At 40.1% G+C, this 13,407-nt stretch overlaps 1 protein-coding gene across 2 annotated transcripts in view; it reads left to right on the forward strand.

Annotated features, from left to right (window-relative positions):
* The window catches only part of AGMO (alkylglycerol monooxygenase), a 153,307-nt gene that overhangs the window by 22,129 nt on the left and 117,771 nt on the right, over positions 1 to 13,407 (forward strand). For both annotated transcript variants that reach the window (XM_024209056.2, XM_029910990.1), the window contains exon 3: positions 4,725 to 4,876. In XM_024209056.2, the coding sequence (XP_024064824.1) occupies positions 4,725 to 4,876 (152 nt within the window). The remainder of the gene's footprint in view (positions 1 to 4,724; positions 4,877 to 13,407) is intronic.

Consider the following 13,407-nt stretch of genomic DNA (forward strand, 5'->3'; position numbering starts at 1 on the left):
GAATTTGGATTATTTAGGCTAAAATTCCAGAGAATAAAATCATATTGGAGAAGAGGTTTTGGTTCAGATTCAGGATCTAGTGGGAATATTTTTTTGAAAATGTAGGGTGCTATTTCCTGTAATCAAGGGCTTTCCAGAGTCTGATGGTGATTTCCCAGCTGTATCGTTTTGGTGAATTGTTTTTAGCCTTGGGTTATTTCATGACTGGTTTTCGCATATTAAGAATGGGAGAGAATCATATTCATCTTGCTGATAGAAAACAGGGAATAGAACTCCCATGACTCCCTCTCCCCTTCCCTCCACCTTGTGAAAAGTTTGGCTTTGTGCTAAAGTGTGAAAAAAGCCTTGACTGTAGTATGTCAGGCATATTTCAGCTCGATTTGTGTCAACCCTAATAAGTCAGTTGACAGGGTAATAAATTGGGTGTCTGTTCAAGCCCTGGCACCTGTACAGGAAATAAAAGGGGATTTCAGTTGCAGGCGGGTTCACTTTGTTTTGCAAATGGAAGTTTTCACAAGGCTTCTCCCTCTCCCTCCCTTTTAGTGAAGTCATATTATTAAAATGTTTATTCCAATTTGAACTGGAGCCAGTTTTTCATCTGGAAAAGAAAGCTCCATAGTGTCTTTTGAAATGTAAAGCCCTAACCTTTCCACTCTAAAACAAAGGCTTAGTGAGCTTTTAATTATTTATGCATCCTGCTGTATAATACTTGTCTGAGTAATTGCAGTTTATTTAAAAGAAATTGTCTTTGTCCTGCATTTTGAAATTCTGCAATGCCGTGGCTTTGTTTCTTCCTGTAATTGAGTTGCATGGTTGATCTTCACAACAGAAGCACAGGAATCCTAAAAAAGCCCCACAAATAACTTGCAAGATGAGAGATGAACGTGTTAGTTACACAATACTGATAAGTCCTTCTTCCCTGGAATAACGTACACAGTTTTTTTACCTTCACTTCTAGCGGTTCTCAAACTGGGGGTTGGGACCCCCCTTTTAATGGGGTTGCCCGGGCTGGCATTAGACTTGCTGGAGCCTGGGGCTGAAGCCTGAGCCCCACCGACCCGGGGCCAAAGTCCAAGGGCTTCAGCCCTGGGTGGCGGGGCTCAGGCTTCAGCCCGGGACAGCAGGGCTTCGGCCCCCCTGTCTAGGGCAGCAGGGCTTGGGTTTCGCCCCCCGGGATCATGTAGTAATTGTTGTTGTCAGAAGGGGGTCGTGGTGCAATGACGTTTGAGAACCACTGACTTAAAAAAACTGGACCAAATAGTTAGAAAAAGTTCATAAAAGGGAAAGGAAAATGGAAAAGGGGAACTGGAGAATGCATAGTAATTTAAGTAAAGTTAAGGAAATTGATTTTAGTTAGCCTTGAGAAACAAGATATTCACTATAAATTTATTTATAATGCTAATGGAGCTTATGGTCAGTGTGTGTTATGTGTCACCTTCTGTGCCCAATCCTGAGAGGCTATGGATCTATTGCAACTCTTAGCTTGAGAGCCTCGCTTTTCAGTTCAAGCTATAAAGTCTCTGAAAGTCCCACGTTTAATATCTACCACCAACCAAGATGGTAGCTGTCCCTCTGGATTTTCCTAGATTGTCCCCTTGAGATCTGCACTGGGAAAGGGATATCGGCTCAGATGGTATCCTCCTTCTACTCTCCACACACACCCTGCTGCTTCAGGCCCCACATAGGTTGTTCCACAGGGCCCATGCTAAGGGGAGGGGGGCAGAGAGTGCACATTAGCCCCTCTTCTGGTCCTATGGTGCTTGCTTGACCTTCTTGAAAGGAACCAACTGACTGTCTTTCCCCTGAATAATGCAGGGATATCTTTATGAGGGGATCTGCATATCTGCATTGTGACTTCATTCCCCAGAATTTTCTCCCATGTTCCTTTTGTTATCTGGCCCAATATGGACACAATTATTTAGATTGGACACTAGTATTAAAACAAGTAGCAGTAGCTTAAAGTAAAGGACAAATAGAATTTCAAATTAAACAACAACAGCAAAACCTCTCTGATGATTCAGGTAATTGGATAACAGTTTGTCTGTAATGGTAAATTAAGCAGAGGTGCTCAAAATGAGAATAGATAAGTCTATGGAATATACAGGTTAGGAAAGACCTTATCTCTCTCTCTCTTAGGGTTTCATGCTGCCTGATGCAGAAGGCTAGACTAGATGACCCAAAATGGCTGGCCTTCAGTTCCAACGGTATTTATGATTAAAAACTGTAATATAACGATGGGAACTAAACTGTCTTCAGTGATTTTAAGAAGTGAACTTAGGGTTCAGAAAAAAAGAATTAAATCTTAAAAACTCTGAGCGAGCTTTGAAAGTTGTAACTGAATGCTAGGTCTGGACTTTTCTATTTATCACACTGTAAAAGAACAAATCAAAAATATTTAAGCAATTTCTAATTCTTCTGAATTACATACTGATATGATGGATTACTCTTCATTAATTATGGTAATCAACTAGTGTCATGTGCTATAGATTTGTGGTTTGAGCATAAAGGAAAAATAAGCAGATTCTGACTTGTGCTGAGAGTTGTATATTAAAAAAATGTGTTGCAAGGTTAGCTTGAGTTTTTACACCTTGGCCTCAGCTCATGGAACAAAAGGACTCAAGGGGAAATGCTGAAAGTTGATCAAAAATGCAGGAAATGTATCAGTTCACATATCTTTGGATGTACTGCAGAAGCATTATATGTTAATAAAAGGCAAAGAATCAAGTGAGAAAACAGTATGTAATAACCGATACTGTATGTTGCAAGAGGTGTTTTAAATTTCCTGGTCATTTAAAAGATGTTAAGAAATACCTTTTGTGTGTGTGTTTGAATAGCATCAGTTCCCTTCTGACCTGTTGTGGAGGTGATTAAAATTTATACTAAACCTTGCATATGCCTCATGAAGTGAATTGCAAAAATCTGGTTGCGACATAAAATCATCTTTAGAAATATTTGTTACATGGCTCTCATGAAAGTTAAACATATTCCAGGTGCATCTGTTGCTGCTTCTGGGCACAGCTAAAATGTTTTTGAAAGTGGTAGGTACACCTGCCATTGCTGCTTCCAGTGAAATTCTCAATCTACCAGCTGCCAAAGTGAGGGTGAGCAGACTTTTTGAAGTGAGAAAACAGGACAATTGTTGCAGGGATAGAGGTGAAGGGCAGGTGTGTTTTGGCAGCTGATGATTATAATTAGGGTCCTACCAAATTCACAGTCCATTTTGATTAATTTCACAGTCATAGGATTTTAAAAATAGTAAATTTCATGATTTCAGCTATTCGAATCTGAACACGGTGTTGTAATTGTAGGGGTCCTGACCCATAAAGGAGTTGTGGGCAGGTCGCTAGGTTATTGTGGGGAGTTGCAGTACTGCTACCCTTACTTCTGTGCCGCTGTTGGCCATGGCACTAAAGGTTTTCCCAGTTATAAAGCCTGGGAACTGAGGGAGGAAAAAGGAACTATGTGTTAGGCAGGGGAGATTCCAGGAGAGAGCTAGGTCCAAGACAGCTGTTGCTTCGTGACAGAGTAATAGTGTTTTTACTGAGGTTTCTGCAAGAGGGAGTTGCCTATGTGCAGTTGATGACCCCACCTCTGTTCAAGGAAACAGAAATTGTGTACATTTTGTAAATTAATTACTCCAAAAATACCCTGGTTTTGCATCACTGATTTTTTCTCCAGCTAAGAAACTGACCTATAAGGTCCAAAAGTCTGGTACCACTCAGCAAAGGTGTAACAATATATTCACAAGTCCTGATTGCTTTGAACAAAAATGGGAAAGACAGCAGCAAAGTTTCGCAGAGGCAGTTTCAGCTACAACACACAGTCTTCGGCCCTTTTAGCCACTAGTTTCTTTTCCTGTAACCTTGTGTCTGACTCCCAATACCCGAACCATGGCCTAGAAACCCCTGAGCCCAAAACTATGCTTTCTTCAACCACACCAACTCTTTTGTACTCAGTACTGAGTGAGGGTTAGGCCAGGAATGTCTGGGAGTTTAATTAGCCATTGTCCAGCAACACAAAAGAACTCTTCAGCCAACTTTTGTCACATTCTTCCTTTTCCCTCACTTTCTCCTTTGCACTTCCCACTCCTTTCTCTCTATCCCCAACCTTCAGTCCTGCAGTACTTCTCCTTCCATCAGTCTTTCTAGCATTTCCCCTCCTACTCTGTTCTTGCCATGCACATTCTTTCTTATTCATCCTCAGTCCTTCATCTGGCTATGTTAAATGTATCATGAAAATATTCAGTGTGTTCAGATTTGCCATGGTATTATTCAAATAATAATAATAATTAGTAGAAATACTTTTAGGATGCTAACTTGTAGATTAAAAATGAGTTTCTCCCAGTCACATGAATACCTTGACGTCTCTGTGTACAATAAATGAGGTCAAAGAAACTGTCTAAAAGGCTTTAGGTAATTTGAAGCCAAGAAGGGACTGGAGATCTTCCAAGAAATAAAAAACACAAGAAGACCTCAGGTTGCAATGGAAAAAAGGTTAAACAGGATGGGACTGTGCTATTTTTTCAGTCTTGGCTCACAATCCTTAGTCAATAGTGGCATTGGAGTCAATGGTAATATTGCCAGAATAGGGCTGCAAGATTGGCCGAGTGGCTTTATATGTTAGAAAAAAAAGCTGCAGACTGAAAAGTACAAATATGCAATACAACAAATCTATTACCCTAATTCAAAAGGTTTTTGAGAAAACTGTTTTGTTGTATATTTCAGTGTTGTGTCCAGAAGCCTCGAATTAACTACCTACATCTATGTGTGGGATAACTACAGACTCTTTGAACTGCTGTGGGACTCACCATGGACATGGTATTTGACATTCCTAGGAGTAGACTTTGGATACTACTGGTTCCATCGCATGGCCCATGGTAGGACTTGAACAGATTTTTCATTTTATTTGCGTGTATACATATTCCATTTATGTATTCTCAAGGGTCCACTAAGATTCACTTGAACTTTGAGTGGGGAAAACCGATTTTATAGTTTGTTTTTTATAATATAGATGTGAATGTAATAAAATATAAGACCTAGAATTTTAAAAATATTGCTCCTATGCTCATAGAAGGAAAAATTTGGGAGGAAATGTAGGTGGGACATGAATCCTACATGTATTGCTCTAATTTGTGCTTCCGGATTACTTTAATATTCTGAATAGAGTGGTATAATGGGCTGATTATAAAAGTGTATCAGCATACTTCATTATAATTTTTTATTACAGTAATTCCCAGATCAGGGCCAGATTCCTTGTGTTAATCACTGTACAGTAAATCAGAGCCTTTGCTTACAATTTCAAAAGACACATACACACTCACAAAAAGGGTGGGAGAATGAGAAGCAACATGTAAACAAAGTACTGGTAGGCACACAGCTTGTTAGTTTAATCTTTTAAAAAATATATTCAGTTTGTACCTAGTTTTTAGGAAAGGGCAAAGGTTAAAATATTTTATGCCCAATTTTTAAAAATGTTTTGTTTATAGTAAACTCTTAAATGTATAGTTACTTTAATTTAACCCTTGCCTATTTCTATTTTTTTTAAATTTATACTTAATCCGAGATGCCTGCTCTCTTGTAAAAGAGAAGGTAAGGTTTAAAAAGGATAAAGCTATTTTTTACTCTCATGATAGGGACCATATAAATACTTAGGAAAATTGGATAGAAAGGTATTTCTGTGCATATATTTTATGGAAATGTAGTACATATGGACATATCTATCTATACAGCTATCTACTTATATGACTCTCCAATAACCACAGTATATCTTTTCTGTTTCTACATTTGAAAATGTTTTATAGAAATCCTAATATATGGTCTGATCCAAATCCCACTGAAGTCAAAGGAGAAGCAGTCTATTGTCTAAAGAACTTTGAACTGTGCTCTGTAAGGCACAGTCCCCTCAGTGCATAAAAGCATTGATGCATCTGGTGTTAGTTTTCTAGAATGCAGGGAAAGCACGCTGGTGCAAATAGATCAGTGGAAAATATGGAAGCAGGTAGGAAATTAATTTGGGTGGCTGAACTGAGTGAGAGTGAAGAATGGTCTCCAATCAGGATGGGGAACATGCTAATAGAGTGGGGGAATGGGGTCCAATCAGGATTAGCACAATGCTGGGTGGGTGCTTAATTAGGAAGGGAAGAAGATAATCAGACAGACAACAGTGATATGGGGAGAAACTCAGGAGTTCATTGGGGAGAGAAGTAAGTGAGGAAGTGGATGGGAGTTGGAACAATGCTAGGGAAAGGAAGAATTTGCTTCTTTGTGAGTAGGTGAGTTTGGTTTGTGGGAAACTGGGAATACGTGTCACAAAAAATGACATCAACAGTACCTGGAGCATTAGCTCATAGTGCTGAAGACTGGAAAAACTCAAAGGACACGCCCATTTCTTTTTAAATAAAATTTCTATTTAGTGAAAAGTATTACTAGAAAAATAATATTTTTTCCCATTTGCTCCCATTGAAGTTGGTAGCAAAACGCCATTGACAGAAAAGAGGAAAGGATCAGCCCCTAAATCTCTAAACAAATTTTGTTAATTTCTTTTTGAGCGTAGCTCTGAAGGTCATCCAGCTTCTGTTTATGCAGAGAGGGAGAAAGGTTTTGTGTTAATACCTGCTTGTGATTCCACATTTTTAGGATTTGTCTATACAGCCCCACAGTTCAGACTAGGGGGATTGCAGAGCACACTATGTGTTACACTGTAACTCTCCCTTGTGGACACTGTGGGCACAAACTAAAAGGTACATAATTCACATGAATGTAGTCCGGCTTGAAAGAAGACTACATTAATGTGAACTAGGTACCTTTTTAGTTCGCACCAGCAACATGTGCATGGGCGAGTTACACCACAGCACACTGCAATTCAGACCCCCATAATCCAAACTGCAGGGCTATGTAGACGTAGCCACAAAATGGATCACACTTGTAATTAAAATGTAAAAATCCAGTTCATACATAATAGTCCATAAATATAGTTCAGAAAGTTGTTCCGTTGCAAAACACTGGTCTAGTCCAAAGCATGTTGGTGTCATAGAACCATGCTATATAAGTAAGTTCATTGTCCTTGAAGGTACTGTAAACTTGCTCAATATCAGCTCTGTGCTACAAATCACATAACTGACACCACATTCTTATAGAAACCCACTTTACATATAGACAATGGATTAAACAACACTCTGCTCTTCTGTCAAACAGTGTTGAAAAAACTCAATATCATAATGGCAAGATTGCTAAACAATGTATTACTTCAGAACTGGCTAATGAAGAGGCACTTTTTAAAAATAAAGAAGAAACCCCTCTGGAAAAACACTCACCACCTTGATATATTTGGGCACAGTAGTGTAATCGTGAGTTCAAAAGCTCTTATTGCTTGTAACAGAACTGTAGCCAGAGACCCCCGTGGAATTCAGGAATAGGCCCTAAAATGGCGGTAACAGTTGTCGGAACTGTATACCCAAGTAAAGGCAAAGTGTATGAATTTTAAAAGATATGAATGATGGCACTAAAGGACTATGACTTGCCTACATTTTAAAGTTGTTTCATTATTGATGTTTAAGATAAGACAGTTGCACCTAGAATTATGATTTAAATTCATTCTGTTAGGATTCAGACTATTTGGGCAAAGAATCCAAACAATTAGAAATTCAGATATTTCTCTTGTAAAAAAAACAACCCAGCCTTTGAAATAAAATCAAGCTTTGACTCAGTGTTTGAGAAGCTGTTTTCCTCTTTCCTATGTATGTGTAATAGCCATTATCACAAACTGAATTTACAAGTGTACTGCAAGGACAGGATGTATTTCTTTGATGTGATCTTACTTTTCAAAGGATGGTGTTATTCTAAGTGTGCTTATGTGTATGTGTTTCATTGTTTGCAGTACTCGCTAAGGAGCTTGAAAATAATCTTTTTTACTACTTAATTGACCTCTTCTGGGGCCTGATTCAAAGCCCACTGAAGTCAATGGGAATAATTTCCTAACTGTGGATTTTTTTTCTTCTTTTGTTTTTAATGGATTTATGAATCAATTTGACCTGTTTTGTTTGTGCAATAACCTCACTGATTATGGCCTAGAAACCAGGTTTGCTAGGTTTTCTGCTTCAGTTTTCAAGGAAGGGTAGGTGTGGGATTGTATTACTAGATATTTTTAATCCAGGTACAATCCCCACCAGATTATACACTTTAAGGTAGTTCAAATATAGATCTGATTGACTAATATGCTGGATGATTCTGACATTTAGAGCAGTTTCTGATCTCAAAGCCTGGAACAGGGTTAACCTTAAAGTTTCTTTCAAACTTAAATTGTAAATTGACCTTTGGTAGCTTTCTGCTTTTGATTTTGCTTTTCCAGGTAAAGGACCCAGGGCCAGATTGTCCCCTCTGTATGAAAAGGGGTCGGGAGGAGTGTTATGTGAGGAAATCTATGCAGGGATTTACCAAAATTGTCTGGTCATAAAGGGGTGGAGGCCATCAGGCCTGCCCCACACCTGGAGCTTTCCCCAAGGATCTGTGGGAGGGCCAGAGACACCATAAAAGCTTTGGTTTTCAGAGGGCCTGCTGCTTCTGCTGTCTGAGGGATAAAGCTCTCTGGCAGCATGTCTCCATAGAACATCATACTAACAGAGACTTTATACTGGCCATGGAGCACACCATGGATCCTAAGAGGTATGGTTGTTACATGGAAGGGGTAGTACAGCCTGCTGCAGTATTAACTTTTCTGGCTTAGTTCTACAGGGCTGGAGAAAGAATGATGTGCATTCCCTGCGGCCCTGGCTTGTCTGTTTAGCCCACAATTTTCACCCACTCCCCCAGCAAGGATGTTAGTCACGTGGAGAGGACTTGACTGGGGTGGGCGAAGGGACAGTGCTGTTCAGCCTTCTTTGAAAAAGAGGAGTGACCCATGTGTGAATTGAAGGAGGTGGTATGCCACAATCTGTCCCAGGGAGAGAACTGGGGATTCTGAATGGATAACAGTGAAAGCTGGACCAGTGCCCTTTTGGGGTTCATCTTTCTCTTATTATATAAATAATATTCCACAATAACAGTCCCTAATAAATAGTTAACAGAGGATACCAAGTCTAGTACTAAGTTCATTAAAGGATATTTTCTTTTTCGTATTTTTTTTTTTTAAATGGAGATATCCTATCTCCTAGAACTGGAAGGGACCTTGAAAGGTCATCAAGTCCAGCCCCCTGCCTTCACTAGCAGGACCAAGTACTGATTTTGCCCCGATCCCTAAGTGGCCCCCTCAAGGATTGAACTCACAACCCTGGGTCTAGCAGGCCAATGTTCAAACCTCTGAGCTATCCCTCCCCGGCGGTGGGGCCTGCAAGTTTTTGATAGAAAAGTGCAACACTTATCAGAATGTGTTTGCCACCTCTATTGCTTTGGAATTTATAGTCAAATCCTATGGCTCTTATTTATCTGACCCTTTCTTGCCTTTATGTGCTGCCTCTTATCTGTGGCTTCTCACATTCTCTGAAGTCAGCATAATGTGAATGGCTTGTGAGGCAAGTCCTGATATAAAAGTTAATGGACTATTGGAAGAACAGTAAATTTAAAGGATTCATTGCGATTTGTGAGACTGTTCATTTGATAAACAGCAATGTAAAGTGGTGTGTGACTTTTGTGATTGGAAATGTGGTCAGAAAAAAGAATATTTTCTTCTCAGGAGAGAATTGCATTCCTCTCGAAATCCAAAAACATGCCAACTTTCTTGTATATAGCAGTAGCTCCAGATTTTAAACATTGTCCGTTTTTTATACAGTATGATAACATGAAACTGACCTCATGAATGAACACCAGTATAATGCAGTTGAGTTTAGGAGTGATATTTGAGATAATGCAGATTGAGAAAGGTGTGATCATAGCCAAAGAAAAATAGAAAACATGGTGAGGTGTAAAGCATCTGGGTAATATTCTGCTCTCCTTCTTCTGGGCACAGTGGGAACAACATCTGATTGCAATGGGAACTGATCCCCAATGATAAAGGGAAATATATGTGCATTTTAGCAATTCTTTACCTTTTCAGAAATAAGATTTAATCTCCCCGCATAGACAAATATGAATTTCAAAGCAAACGTACTTGAAATATTTTAACTTATAAAGGGTCATGTTCAATATTAACAGGCCAAAATATTACTCTCCCACACATGCATACAGATAAAATATTTTTTTTATTTAAAAATGTTAATCTGAAAACTGTCAGCATTCCAACACAGAGGGTAGAGCTGTAATGCTATGTACTTGCAGTTATAATGTTTGTCCAATATATTTCACTGTGCTGAGACTTCCAGAAAGGGAGTGATTACATAAAAAGATAGAGTCCAGCTTGTTTTGTTTGTAGCTTGTTACTGTTCTTCCTAGTATATGCCTGTTGCTTAAGAAGGACTGTGGCTCCCTATATTGTGTCACTAACAGTGTTAAACTCTCTGCTCTGAGAGTGGTTGACTCACCTAAGATGCTGACTTTGTTGTGATAGACAAAGATATCACTATTCACTACTTTTTCCTAATGACAATGACTTGATGTGCAACAGAAAGAAGAGCATGGAATGGATTTTATTAACACTATTGAGCTGCTTCTGAATGATTTGGTGACTATAGATATTGGTGACTTCTTTCTCTGAAATTGGCAGTGAAAGTCACTAGATTTGTCACTGGTCACTTTGACACTTACTTTCTTGCTAGGGAAACCAAAAAGACACTAAAGCTAGTGACAAAGTCGCTAAGTTGGCAACACTGGAAGGGAGCCATTGAAACGCTATCTTGCAAGGGTCCTGCCCACAAATAGGGTTGCGAGGGTCCAGTTTTCGACTGGAAAGTCCGGTTGAAGGGGGACTGATATAGTGTCTGGTCAGATGTACTGACCAGACCACCAAAAGTCTGGTTACTATAATTGGGGGAAGCTCGAGGTCATCAACCCATGCCAGACCCTTCTGGGAGAGAGAGAGAGGGAGAGGGAGCTCAGCTTGGTGGGGAGGAAGGGTGGAGAGGATAGAGCAATGAAGAAGTGGGAGGGGGAGAGCAATGGGGCAGGTCCTCGAGGGAAGAGGCGGGGCAGGGGCGGGGCCTCAGGAGAAGAGGTGGGGCGGGGAGAGGTTCTAGTGCTCCTGCTATAGTGTCCAGTTTTCAGAAATTAGAAAGTTGGCAACCCTATCCACAAAACTGCTGATCGTGGGAAACATCCAGCAACACTGACTGGCTGGGAAGCTCTGTTTAAACCAGAAAGGCACAGGATGTTGTCCAAGTAACCAGAGAAATCCCTAACTGGCTGCTACTACTATGGACCCTGCCTACTTACTTGACTGCTGAGCCCTGCCTTCCTGCCTGTTCCTGCTTCCCTGTCTGTTCCCAGTTCCTGCTTTCCTGCTGAACTCCAGGTCCCTGCTCCTATGCCCTATCCTGCCTCTGTCTCCAGCTCCAGCCTTTGACTTGGCACCTGATGCGGTCTTCTCCTTGACATCTGATACTGTCTTTGGCTCTGACCTTTGGCCTGGCATCTGACTCTGACCATTAGTCCTATCTGCCCACGCTCAGGTCTCTACAGTGGGTTACATATTTGAAATGACTGCTGACTTATAAAAATCCAAAACTTTAGCTAGTGCTGCCCTCTAGTTTGCTTGGAAATTTAAAAAAGAAAAAAAATAATCATTTTTGTTCTGGGAATGGGGACATGGGTTTGAAAGCATCTAACTTACTATGCATAGAAACAGTTCATTTGACATACTTTTCCAAGTATGCTGTTGAAAACCTATGTAAATGGTGCCTAACACTTGTAGAGCTTGAATTATTAATGTACTTGAGCAAAAAATCTGAATTATTCTGGATTTGAGAGTTATTCTTTTCACAATTTTGGGTTTTTGTTTTTTGCTTGTGTAGGGTTTTTTAAAATGAATCCATTACATTATACAAGTCTGTAAATGTTATCCAGCTGGGATATCATGCCTACAACATTCTTTCAAACAGGCAATATCAGAAAACTATACTGGAGAGTTTGTATTTTGGAATTTCAGCTAATTACCCAGTTGATGGTACCACAGTCACATTGCTCTTCTCTCTTCCTTTTCTGTCTGTCTGTATCTTTGAATGCATATTTCTGCAAAAGTGTGTGGGAAAGATTGGTATATGAAACCAAAGTGGGAGTGTGTGTAAAGCCTTGATTTCCTTGATCCCGTTTAAACCTATGTTTAAGCCGTGTTGCTTATTTCAATTCAGGATATTTGATCTCTGTATATTTACCTAAAAATGAATTGCCCAATAATACCTGTCCATTGAACAAACAGTGTTCAAGTCACAGGATTCCAAGCCTTATTTTAAGTAAATGTACTTGTCAAGACAGATGTGAAAGGCCTGGGGTTGTGAAATGGAACAGTTAGTTGCAGGGCCAGCTTTACTATACCAGCCTCTCTCCTGACCTGAAGACATGCTTGAGATAGTTAGATGTGCTTCATGCTTTACCTTTCTGCTGAAACTTCCAACAAGGTAGTGGTGGTTTGGTAATTTAGAAGAATTAGACTGAGAAGAAACCCCTCTGGTTTAAACAAATCTCAAGTAGGACTAGTGACCTAGAGAAGTGAAAGGGTCTGTCTTTATCACAGCTGATGGTCTTTTGAGGCACCAAAGCTTTCTGTAATGATAAATGAGTAAATGCTGTCTTTCTCCTGCTGCACTAGAAAAAATGCCTGCTCTTTATTTATTGCTCTGTTTCTCTGTCTGTATAGCTGCAGCAACAACAGTTTGCAGGAAATACACAGTAATGAAGCCTTATCTCGGTTAGCACCACTGCTCTATGGCAGCAGTTAGTTAATGTATGGTATGACAATAAACGATGCTTTTGCACTTTTGAAATTTCTATAAAAGTGCTTTACAAACATTGCTGAATTTAGCCTCGCAGCATTCTTCTGAGATAGGTAGGAATGTATTAATATTCCTGGTTAACAGATTGGATGTGTATTACCTCTTTTACATCATTCTCAAAGGTTCTGGGGGGTAGAGTCATGAACTCTGGTGAGGAGTTGGGCTGTTGTAGAAGGCTCAAAATTCCTCTCTCAGGAAGGCTCTGAGGGCTTGTCTACACTGGCACTTTACAACACTGCAACTTTCTCACTCAGGGGTGTGAAAAAATACCCCCTTGAGCGCAGCAAGTTTCAGTGCTGTAAAGAGCCAGTAAAGGCAACGCTTTAGCGTTGCCAGTGTAGACTAGCCCTTACTCTGTGTCTTATTTTGTGTTAGAACATAAGAACATAAGAATGGCCGAACTGGGTCAGACCAATGGTCCATCCAGCCCAGTATCCTGTCTACCAACAGTGGCCAATGCCAGGTGCCCCAGAGGGAGTGAACCTAAGAGGTAATGATCAAGTGATATCTCTCCTGCCGCCCATCACCACCCTCTGACAAACAGAGGCTAGAGA

This window comes from Terrapene carolina, unplaced genomic scaffold (assembly GCF_002925995.2).
Source record: "Terrapene carolina triunguis isolate 2854851 unplaced genomic scaffold, T_m_triunguis-2.0 Scaffold84, whole genome shotgun sequence".
Classification (NCBI taxonomy): Eukaryota; Metazoa; Chordata; order Testudines; family Emydidae; genus Terrapene; species Terrapene triunguis.